The sequence below is a fragment of the Phascolarctos cinereus genome, unplaced genomic scaffold (genome assembly GCF_003287225.1).
Source record: "Phascolarctos cinereus isolate Bilbo 61053 unplaced genomic scaffold, phaCin_HiC Scaffold_5;HRSCAF=322, whole genome shotgun sequence".
NCBI lineage: Eukaryota > Metazoa > Chordata > Mammalia > Diprotodontia > Phascolarctidae > Phascolarctos > Phascolarctos cinereus.
This window is the reverse complement of record NW_027555958.1, coordinates 246,350,313-246,366,312: the sequence shown is the minus strand read 5'-3', so window position 1 is coordinate 246,366,312 and position 16,000 is coordinate 246,350,313. Positions and strand designations below refer to the sequence as shown.

Below are 16,000 nucleotides of genomic sequence, written 5' to 3'. Positions count from 1 at the left end.
AAGAAATGGTACCAATCTCCTGCATATATATTATATGTGTATATGTATATGATGTATATGTATATGTATATGTATATGTATATGTATATGTATATGTATATGTATATGTATATGTATATGTATATGTATATGTATATGTATATGTATATGTATATGTATATGTATATGTATACACACATGTGTGTATATCTATCTATCTATCTATCTATCTATGTATGTATGTATCTATCTATCTATCTTTTTCTGCTTGGAGGGACTATGATATTTAGATGGGAAAAAGTCTGGTTTGAAAGGGCAGAGATGCAGCTTGATGTATTCACTTGAGAGAGGTAATGGAGAGGGTGGAACATAGAAGTGAAAAGATTTCCTGCTACAGCTTTGCTTATTCAAGCCATGTAACATTTAGGAGAAGCCCCATTAGGGAGTTATTATTTGCCATATTTTATTAGTGAAGAAATAGGCTCTGAACTGCCTTGCCTGAAGTCATGCAGTTATGTTTTAACAAAGCCTGGGCTAGAATTTAGGTCTCCTGATTGGTCTGCATAATGGAGAGAATGCTGGACCTGGTGTCAGAAAGACTGGAATTCAAATCCTGCTTCAGACTCTTACCAGCTGTGTGACCCTGGGAATATCACTTAGCTTCTTTCTGACTCAGTATCCACATCTGTAAAATGGGGATACTAGTAGTACCTCCTTCTCAGGGTTGTTCTAAGAGCAAATAGGGATATACACATATGTATATATTATAGATGCATACATACATATGCATAATATGCTTTGCCCAATTTAAAACAGCTTTAAAATGTTAGCGACTGCTAGTAATAATACCCCACTCCACCGCCATAATATCATACTGCTTTCAGACATTGTATTTAATGCCTCCTTACTTCTCTTCTAGGTAGAGTGACACCCCTTTGGAGACTGGGATAAATTGAAGAGAGAAAATTAAGCTCAGGATCTCAGACTAGCCTAGAGAGCTTTTAGAAGAGAATTGTACCAAATCTAATTTGAGACCAAAGCAAGCTCCTCCTTCATTGGCTCAGCCAATTTTTGATTGGACAAAGTGTGTTCAATTAACTCCCACTTTCTGACTCCAGATAAAATGCTAGGATGGGGCTACAGGGTTATTGTGGAGACAGAACAAGATAAAGCAGAAGTGCTTTGTAACCATGACAGTGCTGTGCTTGAGCTGATTCATACTAGCTCTTGAGAGCTGATTGTTAAATTTTCAGTGTGATCATTTATACCTTAGATATAAGCAAATCACAATAAATCATGATGATTTATTGTTTTGTTGATTATCTAGACTTTAGAAAGTGCTGGAGAAAATGATAATAATAAAATTAAACTTAAAAGTGTGTCCTTTTTTTTAAAAAAAAAGTACAAAATTTTTTTAAAAAAGAAAACCAGTTGTTAAGCATTTATTGGCACATCCCTGTATTACATCGTATATAATTATGAGGTATTATTGTCTTCTTCTGCTCAAACTTCTTGCTGTAGAATGGGAATGACCTGGGCTTTCTAAGGCTATGTCAGTGGAACAAAAGCTTTTGTAAGTAGTATCAAGCAAGGAAGTTTTGATGGTCTAGTGATAATTTCTGTCTCTGTGGTTCAAGGACCAACTTAGCTAAAGTTGGAAAAGTTCATTACTGAGTTGGCCTCCAGGTGAGGAAATGCTTTGACTGAGGTACGAGGACATTGCCATCGGTATCTGCACAGGAAGTATCTACAATGATGAAGTCGTTGATATTTTGAAATCCTGAATAAACACTTTCATTTTTTCTGCTCGGAGTTGTAATGCCATCAGTGTAGGGAACACTCAATAAGGAAATTCTCTTTACCAATGCAGATTAGAAACTGCTAAAATTTTTTAAGTAATAGAGAGTTGCCAAGGGCACTGAAAGTTGAAAGACTTGTCCAGAGTCACACAGCTGGTATGAGTCAAAAGTAGAATTTGAACTTGTATCTTCCTATCTGCGAGGTGGGCTCTTTATCTGCTATGCTACCTTACCTCTAGTAGTTAAGTACTGTTACTAACAATAAACACAATGCTCTGTACTAGGTCCCAAGAATATAGGACTTTCTTCACTCAACTGTGACTGAAGGTCTAGGACATAATCATCAGATTACTACTTTGGGGTTTCTGTGGTCCTTGCCATTCTGGGAGCTCTGAGAATTGACCTTGGGTGTCTTTGTTGCTCCCATTTTCACTATAACCATCAGTTGCTGGATGGTTACTGATCTGATGATCAGGAAAAAATGGAGGAGGGGAGTGGGGCATAGTAAAAAAGAATAGAGTAAGCAAGGAGAAAAAGATGGTGAGAAGGAAAAGAGAGATAAAAGGAAAGGGAAAGATGAATAGAAGACAGATGAAAAGAATACAGAGGGGAAGGAGACAAAGAAGATGGGGATAGAATGATATGGAGAGAGACAGGTAAGGAGAGAAGAGAAAGAAGAGGGAGACAGAGGAAGAGAAGAAAGGAAGAGGGAGACATAGAGACACACTGAGACTACATAATAGAGATTCACAATTTGTCTCATATATACAAGGTATATTCATATTATGTCTAATGTATATACACATTTTCATATGTGTTGTAAATACAATATGCAATATATATTGAAAGATTCATTTTATTTGCTATTCAAGTTAAAAATAAAAAAATAAATGTGAGAGAGGAGGGGAGAGAGAGAGAGAGAGAGAGAGAGAGAGAGAGAGAGAGAGAGAGAGAGAGAGAGAGAAAGGGAGAGAGTCAAAGACTCAAAGTGAGATGAGATCTCACAACATTCCACATTCTACACCATTTCTCAGTTCTCTGTCAGTCACCCAGCTCTCCTTGCATCAACTTTTTTTTTTCAGATCAAATTACCTTTTCTATAATACTTGTTCCATGTAAGAGCCATAGTTGCAATTAATAGGAAGAGCCCCAGGGTGAGCAGGATCTTCCAGGAAGAGGTCATCCCCAGTGGTGGTGGCTCTGAAACAAGAACCTCAGGGTCCATTAACTATAGGTGTGAAGTGAATATAGTGCCATCTTTTTGATCTGGATGACTCAGGCACCCTTGGGGATGTTCCTTGTGAACCCCCAGGAAGCTCTAGGTCTGCTTCCTCCTTCTCTGTGGATCCAAAAGCAGCATCAGAGAGGATGCCCCTGACTTCCCTGTTTACTATTCAGCCAAGTCTTCAAAGAAAATATTTAATTATCCTTTCTTCCTCCAACTCCTCTACCAACTTACCTGCACCTGCCCAGAAGTCAGTCTGGGAAGGGGGAAGTACTAACAACTCCGACTGACATTATGCTAAGGAATTCCTTTCTTCTCAGCAGGTGTGTGAGGCAGGTAATGTAAGGACGAAAGCAATATGCTACTTCCACCTTTCCACAGATGGGGAAACTGAGGATCAGAGAGGTTTAGAGAGTTGCAGCTACATAGAGTGTCAGAGCTAGAACTCAAATGCTATAGTGCCTTGGACATAGTAGATGCTTAATAAATGTGTTTCTTCCCTTTACCATTTCCTTACATGATGCTATCTCCCAGAATCTAAAGTGCGTCTGTATGAGGCTGGGGCCTATATGAGAGGGGGACTTAATGGGAGCTGAAAAGCTTAGAAGAATCACAAAACCTGATAACTCATGACAGTACTTAACATTTGCGGTGTCTTCATATCTCTCATCAATCTACTTACTATTACAGTTATTTGAGTACATCATCTTAGTTTATTGCATTTTAAACTCAAGGGCAGAGACTTAACCTTGCTCATCTTTTTATCTCTTCGAGCACCCAGCTTTTAACAAATCCCAACATTTAGTAAATGTTGGCTGAAATTTGGACCTATGTTAAGAAGAAACAGAAAGGTCTTTGCTTTTGAACTAGGAATCCCACTGCAAGGCATATACCCCCCCAAGGAGGTCAATAGTAATAAAAAAGGTGCCTCATACACCAACATATCAATCAATTAATATTTATTAAGCACCTACTATCTACCATGTACTGATCTAGGCACTGGATACAAATACAGTGACCCTTACTTATGACTTTTCTTGCAATTCTAACAGGAAAGACAACCAGAACATATTTGAACATATATAGATTAAAGATGAAAAATACAGACAAATACAAGTAGTTAAATACAGTGTAGTTTGAGAGGCAGGGGATTAGTGATTGGAAGTTTCAGGAATGGCTTACAGAGAAGACTCTAAATGAATTTAGGAGGAGGAAAGGGATTAAGGGCAGACCTGCACAATTTGGCAGTAGGTAGGGGCCAAAATTAAAATAGGCTAAACTTTTTTGGGCTGCAGATAGGTTTTCAGTGTCTCACTTTCCAAGTAAAGATATAATTAATGATTAAACTATTTTGCAAATAAACAACATTAAAAAAGGGAAATTTCAATTAATATCAATTAATTACACTTATTAAGATTTTTGTTTATCATAAAGTCACGTTAATGTTAAGAAAATTACTTTGCTAAGTGGTACATGTTTTGATACATTTGATACATTTTTCAGGTTTTCTTACTGTTTACATTTAGTAATGCCTGAAAATACAGCGAAAAGATATGACTCTCACTCCTCTCAGACTAGAGACAGACCGACAATGGTTGGTTGCCAAGAGTCACGTGGCAAACAGGAGAGCGTGCACAGTGGCAACCTGCCTGCCAAGTTACATGATGGGCACAATAATGACTAGTGGAAGGTGGGTTAAGCGGGGCACAGATAAAGCACTCGTTACATCTTTACTTTCTTTACATCTTCTACATTTTTTGCGGGTTGCCTGAAATACTTTGGTGGGCCACAAATAGCCCATGGACCATATGCTGTGCAGGCCTGGATTAGGTAGATGGGATGGAGAGAACTAACCTGGAATGTAGAAAGCAGATACTTCCTGGCCAAGCAAAGGGTTATAGATGGAACAGATCACATTCTCCAGGAGGTAATTTCTGACCACCACAGATGCCTCCACATGGAATAGACCATTTGTGCTCTGTATCTGGACCTCAGAGAGGGCAGACAAATTCTTTCCCCCAACCTCTCTGCACCACACCAGGGGCTGTGGGAACCATCCTTCTGAAGTGCACACCAGTTGAACTCTTCCATCTTCATTTCTCTTCAGGGAGATCTGAGGGGTTGAGCCCAAACCTGAAAGAGCGAAGACAAGAGTTTGGGGCCTGGGGTAAAAGTAATTGAGGTTTTTGGGGTAGGGTGGAAGGGTGAGCTGGGAAGAAAAAGGGACCCTCGATGTTTGGGTAAAGTCAAAATAATCCTTCACCAAAGTATAATTGGGAGATTGAGACCTTTATTGTTTGGAGGGGTATAAAGGATATTTTCAGATCTAATTGTTTCAGAGTTAGTAGTAGAAAGAGAAAATGGCAACTCAATTCTGTTTTTTGTTGTTGTTTTGTCAAACCTTGGTAGCACATGAGTGAATGGCATAAGGCCAAGAGCATTAAAGGAAAGGCATAGCAAGGGAATATTTTCAAGGAGCAAAATCTTGTGAAATGCATACGTTCTGGTAAAGTCGAATTCAAGGAGCATGATTCTTCACTTTAGCAACATATAATAACAACCACCACAGCTAACACTTATATAGCACTTACACAGTGCCAGGAACTGTGTTAAGTGATTTACAAACGTTATCTCACTTGATATCACAACAACCCTGGGAGTTAGGTGCTATTATTATCCCCATTTTCCAGAGGAGGAAATTAGGACAAACAGAAACTAATTACCTCGACCAGAATTACATAGCTAGTAAGTATCTGAGACTGAGCACTGGCCCTGAAGTCAGGAGGACCTGAGTTCAAATATGACCTCAGACCAAACACTTAACACTTACGAGCTGTGTGACCCTGGGCAAGTCACTTAACCCCAATTGCCTAAAAAAAGAAGCAAAAAAAAAAGTATCCGAGGCTGGATTTGAATTCAAGTCTTGCTGACCTTAGGCCTGGCGCTATATCCATTATGCCACCTTGTTGTTATTCAGTCATTTCTGTTGTGTCTGACTCTTTGTGACCCCATTTGGGGTTTTCTTTGGCAAAGAGGGTGGAGTAGTTTGCCATTTTCTTCTCCAGCTCATTTTACAGATGAGGAAACTGAGGCAAACAGAATTAAGTGACTTGCCCAGGGATCACACAGTTAGTAAGTCACCTAGCTGCTTCTTATGATAAATGGGAGAAAAGCTTCCATTAGTATTTTCTGTTGTAAGGGCCAGAAAGCCCCAGCACCAAACTGCAGAAAGATTCTCTTCTAACATTTAGCAGCTGCTCCAGACCTGGAATCCACGGATTGGAGAAGCAGCAAAATTGGATAAGAGTTTGATGGACCTTTCTTTGAGCTCAATGGTCACTATTGAATTAAGTACCCCAAATATCTTCTTGAAGCCTTTTCAGTGGGAGAAAGAGGAAGAGAAAGTTTGTAAGTTATATTCTTTTCTCCTACTTAAGTGAAGTTACTGGTCATTTCTTTCTTCTTTTTTTTTTTAATTTTCCTTCCAGCTTATCTGGCCTTCTATTTAAAACTGATATTCTCTGTACCCAGGTTCACATTTTCTCTAAGAGTTCATGACATAAAATGAAAAACAGAGTTTATAGCAGGTTGATAGAGTGAAAGACCCAGAAAGGAATCTCCAATTAGCTTGTTACTTCAGGAGAACTTGGTAAAAGAGCCCATCATGAGTACGAAGGGACATAACTGGGCCACAGAGAAAAGTGTAGGTGCTTTGAAAAGTTCCAGAGCCAAAGGGAAACTCTAGATGTTATAAGAACCCATCAGTTATAACACCCCCTCCTCCTTTTTTCCTTGCTTATCAACACACACATACACGCATGCACACACACACACACACACACACACACACACACACACACACTCAGTCACTCACATAGAGGAATTCCTATCACCTGCAGACAGTTCAAAACCCCAAGCCATGCTGCTCCTCACCTGCTACTTTTAGCTCCAAACTGGCTTCCTGATGGATGCCATTTTGTTCAAAACGACACCAATATTGCCCATCATCTGATGTATCAACATTGAATATTTTCAGGATCCCTCTCACTTTGTCGATTGCATGTGTCACTAATAATGTCTTTTTGTTCTTCTCTGTTGCTTTTCTGGTCTCATCAACCATATCCTGATCCATGAGCACAGGAGACAGCTGGGCCTGGAACCATTTCACTTTCAAGTCCTCTGCATTCGTCTCAGGGGAAAGATGACAAGATAAGGTGACATCTTCCCCAAGCCTGGCCACAATGGGATGGGTGGGACAAATGACTTTTAATTTAGCTGATGGTGAAACAGAAAACACAGGTCAAAGAGAATCAGAGTAGTATTGGCAGTGTTATCAGCAGGACTATTTCTAGGAAAGGTCACCCAGTCAGTCAATAAACATTTATTAAGTTCCTATAGTATGCCAGGCACATAAGCACTGAGGAGACAAATAAAGGCAAAACAGTCATCTGTCTTAAAAAAGTTATATTCTAATGGAGGACACAACATGGAAACAAATCTGTACAAACAAGATATATACAAGATAAATTGGAGATAATTAACAGAGGAAAGGCATTAGCATTAAGGAGGATCAGGAAAGGTTTCTTGTTGAAGATGAGATTTTATTTGCTACTTGAAGGAAGCCAGGGGCCAGATATGGGAAGGGAGAATATGCCATGAAAAATGCTCGGAGTCTTGATTTGGAGCATTTTGTACAAGGAACAGCAAGGAGGCCAACGTCATTGGATTATAGAGTGTGAAGTGCAGAGTAGGGTAGAAGAAGACGGTAAGAAGGAGTCAAGTTGTGGAGGACTTTGAATGCCAAGCAAGAGATTTGATATTCGGTAACCAGAGTTTATTGACTAGAGAGGTAATGTGGTCAGATACGCACTTTAGAAAGATCACTTTGACAGTTGAGTGGAAAATGGACTGGAATGGGGAGGAGGCTTCAGCAGAGAAACTGATATAATAATCCAGGTATGAGATAAAGAGGACCTATAACAGTGTTGGCAGTGTCAGAAGAGGGAAGGGGGCATAGATGAAAGATTATATGAAGATGAAATCAATAGGATTTGGCAACAGATTTGATATGAAGACTGAGGAGTCTACGCTGACACCTAAGTAGTGAGCCTTGGTTACTGGGAGGATGGTGGGGCCTTTGACAATAATAGGAAAATTAGAAAGAAGGGAGGGTTTGGGAGAAAAGACAGTGAGTTCAGTTTTGACTGTGTTGAGTTTAAGATGTAGAATATCCAGTTTGAAAAGTCCAATTGGTGGTTGGAGATGCAGTCAGCAGCCAAGGAGAGATTGAAGATAAGCCAGAGAGTGGGGTTGATAGCACCCAAGGGTGCATTCAGGGTCATTCCTTGGGAAATGTGAGCTGAGGGCTATGCTGAGGAGGCTACAGGGAAAATGCCAACCTTAGTGAAATACAGGGCAGAGTCATTCCAGGGCAGAGGGATGAAATGCATGTGTATGTGTGTGTGCAGGGATGCATATGCTACTCCACCTAACCAGCTCCGGCTTTGGTGGGTGGGGTAGAAGGGGGTGTGGGTGTGGGGGGGTGGGGGTGGAGAGAGACATAGATTCTTTGTCTAGATTGCCCAAGGCTGGGGATGGTCTGGGTTTAGGGATAATCTCTCTGTGACATGATGTCACTCTCAGCCCCTCATTGGAGTGAGCTCACTTCTCTTTGTAAAGTCCACCTCTCATTAATTGTTAACCAATCAGAGTTGATTGCGACCTTCAAGAACACCCCTCTTCCAAGGGCATATAAACCGTGAGCCCATCTCCATGACTGTCTTTGACATTAGAGGGTGTCACTGACCTTTTATTAAAAATGTTGGCATTATTAATAAAATGATCAAATTATTCAGAAAGTAGGTCTCTCAAACTTTTTAAACGTCACAGTGGATGGCTATTCAGAAGGAAGGCCACTAAGGACATGATGGCCTTCATACAAGTTCTGGGAATACAAGAACTGCTTTGGTGTAAGAGTATCTTGGATGGCTGTTCAGTGCTAACTCCCCTCTATCCCCAAAGCCTTGTCTCTGCAATGAGAACAATGGGTAGGATTCCTTGAAAAGTGATGATCAGTATCTGGAGAAATTAGAAATGTCCATTACAGACTTGTAACAGAACCTAATCTGAATCCGTGCCAGTCCAGAGAGAGGCTATCCTGAATATATGCACTCTTCGATTTGCGGGAAGTGGGAGTGTGGGATTAGACGATGTGGGAGGACAAACTGAACTTACCAAGCTCCATATGCAGTTTCTCTGAAAAAGAGAGAGAGAGAAATTTTGAAATACTTATATATAAAGGAAAAGAATAGAAATTACCTTTGGGGTATGCAACAAAGGCTTGTTTCTTTACAGACATGCTCAATTCCTAAGGAATTACCATAAAGTCTATGTTGAAAGGGACAGTAAAAATCATTTTGACCAACTTCTCATTCCACACAGAGATGACTTCTGATGGTCTCACTTCTCAGCCAAAGAGCCTTCTTAATGTTAGACAGCTCTAATTATTGGGGAGATTTCTTCCTCAATATTGAACTGAAATCTTCATCCTGCTATTTCTGTTACATCTGTCCTGTATGTTACCCACCTCCAGAGAGAGAACTAATGAACTCAGAAGGTATATTGGAGTACACTTTTTTCCTTTTTTTCCTCTTTCTTGCTTTTTTTTTTTTGGTGGGCAAAGGGAAAGATATGGTTAATGCAGAAATTTGTTTTGCAAGACTGCAAATATTTGTGATGAGTTTTGTCTTTCTTTTGTTCTTTGGAAAGGTGAAGAATTTGGAGCTGAAAATAAAATAAAACTCAATTAAAAAAAGAAATGATGAGGACAGTTAGGTGGTGCAGTGGATAAAGCACCAGCTCTGAAATCAGGAGGACCTGAGTTCAAATCTGGTCTCAGACCAAACACTTGACACTTACTAGCTGTGTGACCCTGGGCAAGTCACTTAACCCCAATTGCCTAAAAATAGTTTAAAAAAAAAGAAATGATGAGAAAATGTGTCATTTTTGAAGGGGTCTATGGCTATTGGTATAGAACATTGTATGTATGGTCAAACTAGATTAGGTGTTATTCCCCCTCCCCCCCACCCCATTTTTTTTGTTAAAAGGAATAACTGAGGGAGGAAGGAAGGATATATTTTGGAAGCCAAAAACAAAGCGTTGATCAAAATTATTTTTTAAAAAGCAAGAGAGAACATTAAGCTAGGAGACCTCAATTCCAGGTATAGATCAGTGATTAACTAGTTAGATCATCTTAGGCAAAGCATTTGATTACTTTGGGCCTTATTTTTATAATTTGATACCTTCTTTCACAAAGTTTTCATAATGATCAAATGTGTAGAAATTCTTTGGGGTAGGGGAAAGCTTATAAAGCAACATATGAATAGCTTAAGGCACAGACAAAAAAAATTGTAAGGAAAAAACATTTCTTCCACTGTCCATGGAAGAAAAAACTACTAGAATAAAATCTGTGAGTTTTAAAAAATGAATTATTTTATCCAGAAAAAAATGAAATGACTAGTGTAAAATTGTACAGTAAATTAATAGTACAGCCATATATGTATATATAGGTGGATAAATATAAATACACCTATGTATATATATGTATATTATGCATATAATATACACATGTAATGTGGTTTTATATATTTACTTATAAATATATTGTACACATAATAATAATTTATGCATATATATGTATATATATATATATATTTTTTTTTTTTCTAGACAAAATAAAACAAAACCTCAGCCAATCCTACCACATTTTTAAGGAAATAAGATTACATTGAAAACCTTAGAATCATTTCTCTGCAAATGTTGCTATTCCTATTTGCGGCAGCAGATATGGCTAGCTCAAGGCCAATGTCAGGATAAAATATTCTCCACTGAAGATAGAGACCATTTAACTTTTAGCTTTATGCCTATCATGTTTCAGCACTTAATAAATATTTGTTGAAATGAATCTCACCAAACTGATGTTTGAAAAATTTCACACCTGATTTGGAAATCACTTCAAAGGGAAATAGTCTCCAAGCTCATGTGAGCCCCAGTTCCTGTGATATATGTTCAGAATCATGCTTCCTTCAGCAATGACATCCTTACCACTCCAGTCTTCTCTTTGACCTCTTTCATCTGTTATCTGGCCACATCAGACCCAACCTGATAAACAGTTAGTGGAGAAAAAGTGGGAGTAGAACCACATGAGTACCATGTGTTCTGTACTCCTCTTGGAAGGGTAGAAACAGGGCAACGTACTGTCTTCCCTCAATATGGTTAGGGTGGGATGGGTAGGGCCAATCACTGCAAAATTATTTATACAAGATAATTACCAAGAGGACTTATAGAAAAGACATGAAGTTTGCCCTTATAAGGTTTCCATCCTCCCCAATGAAGATGAGCTCTGAAAGGCAGGAACTGGCTCTTCATTGACTCATGCTATCCTTCCTTACTTCTCCAATGTCAGAGGCAGTGTGGCATAGTAGCTACTAAGGGAACTTAGAGTCAAGAAGACCTGGGCTCAAGGCTGGCCTCTGAAGTATATTGTTTGTGTATCCCTGGATTAGTCACTTAGCTTTTCAGTGCTCTAGGCAATTCTCTAAGAGTATCAACCTGTATCAGTAGGGAGAATTTCCTCATCTAGGACTTCCCTTTATCAGTGAAATCACAGGTCCAGTCAGTCCCTCTCCTTCTTGTTGTCTTTCCCCATACTCTGATAGTTTCGATCCTATCTATCTTTCAAGATCCAGTTCAAATACCATATCCTCCAAAAAGCCGTCTCTGGTTCCCTTAGCTAGCCATGGTCTTTCCCTTATTTATAGTCTAATTTTGTTTAATTTGAGTGTCTTTCATATGCTTTCAAGTTCTATTTTATATTCCATTTATTTGTACCCATGTCTTAGCACCTTCTATTAGACTTTTTGATAGTGATTGGGTCATTGATTTTTTTGTATCCCTATAATGCCTACTCTGACCACAGGATCTTGTACAAAGTCTGGGCTCAATTGAGTTTTGGTTAAATGGAATTGAATTTGGAGTTTTCAATTCAGTGATGCTTAAGAGTTGCTAGAATGCTTTTCATTTCATGATGATGAATTGAGTGGAGGTGGAGATCAGAATGGGGGATGACTCTTTAATACGTCAAATGTAATGGGATTATAAAGAGGAAATTAGGAAGCCATCCTGCATCTTTGAGGTTATCATCAGGGATGGTAACTGTGCCCTCCCAGACGTTTGCTGCCCTGGAGCCACTATTCATGGTTAGGGACGTTCCTTTGGGTAAACTGAGGACTGACTCAGAATGGCATCGCTTATGAGCTTAAGTACACAAAGTTTTTCCTCCCAAAAGAATCCCAAACATGTCACAGCCTGCCTCTTTTCTTCTAATGACATTAGGAGACAAAGTAATTAATTGTCTGGCTCTATCAACAAAAAAAAACTTAGGAGATGACAGTTCAGTGGACCTTTTCTATCTAGATGATTTTTCCTTTTGGGAAATGAGGGATTTATTTGATCAGCCAGGCATTGTAGTCAATAAAGACTTATTATGTTCCAAAAACAATGCTAAATGCTAGGATGCAAAAAAGGGGGGCAAAAATAGTCTCTCCTCTCAAAGAATGAATATTCTAATGGGGAAGTTGCTTAGTCATTTTTTCAGTCATGTCTGGACTCCATTTGAGATTTTCTTTCTTTTTCTTTTTCTTTTTTTATAAAGATACTAGAATGGTTTGCCATTTTCTTCTCCAGATCATTTTACAGATGGGGAAATTGAGGCAAAGAGTTAGCAACTTGCCCAGGATTCACACAGCTAGTAAGTGTCTTCCTGATTCCAGGCCTGGTGTTCTATCCACTGCACCACCTAGCTGCCCCATGAGGATAGACAACATGCAATTCACTGTGTACAAGTTTTAATATACATAATGGAGGGTAATCTGTGGGGTGGTGAGGAGAAGAGTGGAACCAGGAAAGGCCTATTGCAAAATATAGGATTTGAGCTCAGAAGGATAGGGGTGTGTGTGTGTGTGTGTGTGTGTGTGTGACAGAGAGAGAGAGAGAGAGAGAAGTAGAGAGAGAGAGAGGGAGAGCGAGAGAGAGAGAGAGAGAGAGAGAGAGAGAGAGAGAGAGAGAGAGAGAGAGTAGTTAAGCAAATTCTAGTTTATCAAAGGATATTTTGCAAACAGAATAACAGTGATATAGTTGGAAATCTTAGTTTCCTAAGTAAAAATTTCAGGGTAGGACTCCTTACTTTTTGCCAACTCCAAAATAAAATTCTTTTCCCTATATTTTAGAGAAAAGGGTGTTGATTGGCAGGGGGTTGCCCCCTTTACTCTCATTAAGACTGGCTTTTCATTATCTTTTGTACTTTCTCCATATATACCAGAGCCACACGAAAAATAATACTCTATTGGTGGGAACTACATTTAGGTATAATAGCTATGTATTTAATGTGTATGGGGTGCCATAAATCATCAGTGGCTTCTGGAGAACATTTTGTTGATTGTGAAGGTGAGAGGAAGTGGGTAGAAGCTTGCAGAAATGTGCAGGATTTATTACAACTTGAAACTGACCCCAGAGGTTAAAAGATCTGATAGAAAAATATCTTTTGCCCTTGCAAATTGTATTTTCATCATGTTTATTTGCATAGATTTTCCCCTTCCCCTGATTAGGAATGTTTGAAGAATTCTAAATTCTGTAATTTGGTAAGTTTCTTGGTTTTTTTTAGCCCCGTTAAGAATGTAAGTTCCAAGTTATTGTCTGTGTATTCTCAGCATCTAGATCAATGCTTGGTACATAGTAGGCATTTCTTAATAAATGCTTGTTAATTGATTGCTTGATTGATTACTTTATATCTCTTAGTTTCTTCTAGTAAAGTACTTTTTGAAGAACCCAAACCTGTGTGACTCTGGGTAAGTCATTTAACCTCTCTTTGTCTTAGTTTCCTCATCTGTAAAATGGGGATAATAGCAACACTTACCTCCCAGGGTAGTTATGAGGATCAAATGAAATAATAATTGTAAAGCACTCAGTACAGTGTCTGGTACATGGTGAACACTTTATAAATGTTAGCTATTTATTATTATTACTATTACTATTATGCATACTGAATTAGCCTATTCTTTGAAGAGTGGACATTATTCTCCATGCAAGGCAGCTATGAAACCTCCAAGCTCATTTCTTAGCATCTCTTTCAACCTTTGCTCTTCCATACCTTGCCAGGAGTTACTTTGGCAACGACTTCACAACTTATTTTTCTTTTCTTCTAGAGTTGGACTAAGTACTCTCTTAGTTTGAGGAAGGAAGTGTGCATAAAGTAATTTAATTACTTTATGAAATTTAGAACTCAAATCCAGGGCTTGCAGGTCCACCAAGAAGGAATAAATGGAAGAATTAAAAAGTGAAAAAAAGCTCCTACCTTTGGGCATTATGGTCAGCATTAGAAGACAGACTATGATGACACCAGCCTTGTTCAACATTTTCCCTGGGTCAAGACTCAAAGACACCAGAACTGGCCCAAAGATGGTGATTTTGACCCTACAGAGAGACAGAGCCAGAGAGAGAGAGAGAGAGAGAGACAGACAGACAGACAGACAGAGACAGAGAGAGAGATAGAGAAAGACAGAGACAGAACGACAGGAACACATATACACACAGAGAAAGAAAGAGACAGAGACAGAGACAGAGAGTGAGAGAGAGAGAGAGAGAGAGAGAGAGAGAGAGAGAGAGAGAGAGAGGAGAAGATGGCCTTTGGTCGGGTGGTTCCTTTCCAATTCCCAGTTCTGGAATACAAAAGATAGGAATGGACTTTCCACAGCACAAACCTAAGAGCCACCAGCAATAACTTGACATCACAGACTATGACGATGATTATGAGATACAAGTTCACATTTACATTATGATATGTAATTTCAAACTTTTATAATCTTGTAATTGCCCATTGAGTGTTATAAATAAGGAAATGGAGTCTCAGAAAAATGGAGTGGCTTCCCCAAGGTTATATACCTAGTAAATAATAGAGCAAAACTCCTTATATCCAATTAGGTGCCATATCTTTTGCATCAATTCCTTTCTCTCTGTTCACTTGGTTACCACTGTAATTCAGAAACAGTATCTCTCACCTAAACTACTGCAATAATCAAAATGTCTCCCAAAAATTCAGTTTCTCTCTTCTCCACTTCTTATTTCCCTCTCTTCTCCAATCCACACAATTGCTGTTGATTCCAGCTCCAATGATCTTTCTGCTACTGGTAATTTTCTGTCCCTTTCCTCCATAATAATGGCATCCTTATTGAATGTGTGCAGTTTCTGATGATGTGGAGGCTACTCCAGCAGCCCAATTACTGTGACTTTCAGATATATCTTGTGGTATATCTCCTTTTCTGCTTCTGGTGGCCCAAGCCATGCAAAGGCTATTTGGATGGGAGCTTCAGCTAGTTCTCAGAACAATTGTCTAGGACTATAAATACCTTCTCTTTTTGCTTTACCTGCCACTCTTGGTAGCTCCACACTTTTTTTTTAACCCAGATATTTTCTTCCTGAAATGAGAAGTGCAGTTGGTTGAATGAAGCAACAGGAATGCAACCTTTACCCTTGCTCTGTCCTCATTTTCCTCCCCTTTCCTAACCCTATAGTTAACTAATTCAACTACATGCTGTCACCTGTTCTTTTTGCTCCTTGTCCTAGCAACACTCATGCCCAGACAAAGCCTTACCCTATACCTTCTCTGCTACCACCCTATGGTGGCTGAATGACATTGAAGAAGACACCAATGTGTTGACTGGGTCAAGAACAAATATAAACTTGTTCTCTAATTTCTGCTGTGCCCTTAATACCACAGGGTATTCCTTCTATTTTATTCCATGACTGACTTTCTAGCTCACTCCCTACGTCTGTGTGAGAAACTTCTCTTCTCTCCTTAACTCTCAGGCACTTTTCCCTGCCTTCCTTCTCTGCAGAGTAATTCACTTCAAAACCACTGAGTATACAGATACTGTAGTTATGA

At 39.1% G+C, this 16,000-nt stretch overlaps 1 protein-coding gene across 6 annotated transcripts in view; it reads right to left on the bottom strand.

The window, feature by feature from the left end:
• Positions 1-16,000, bottom strand: part of LOC110199334 (H-2 class II histocompatibility antigen, E-S beta chain) — a 41,724-nt gene that overhangs the window by 6,922 nt on the left and 18,802 nt on the right. For 4 of the 6 annotated variants that reach the window (XM_020974122.2, XM_078155449.1, XM_020974124.2 and 1 more), the window contains 4 exons: positions 9,238-9,258; positions 6,937-7,278; positions 4,858-5,136; positions 2,871-2,978 (listed from right to left, as the gene is read on the bottom strand). In XM_020974122.2, the coding sequence (XP_020829781.1) occupies positions 2,871-2,978; positions 4,858-5,136; positions 6,937-7,278; positions 9,238-9,258 (750 nt within the window). Of the gene's footprint in view, positions 1-2,870; positions 2,992-4,857; positions 5,137-6,936; positions 7,279-9,237; positions 9,259-16,000 lie in introns of all 6 variants that reach the window. The other 2 variants (XM_020974127.2, XM_020974123.2) reach the window with 2 other exon arrangements.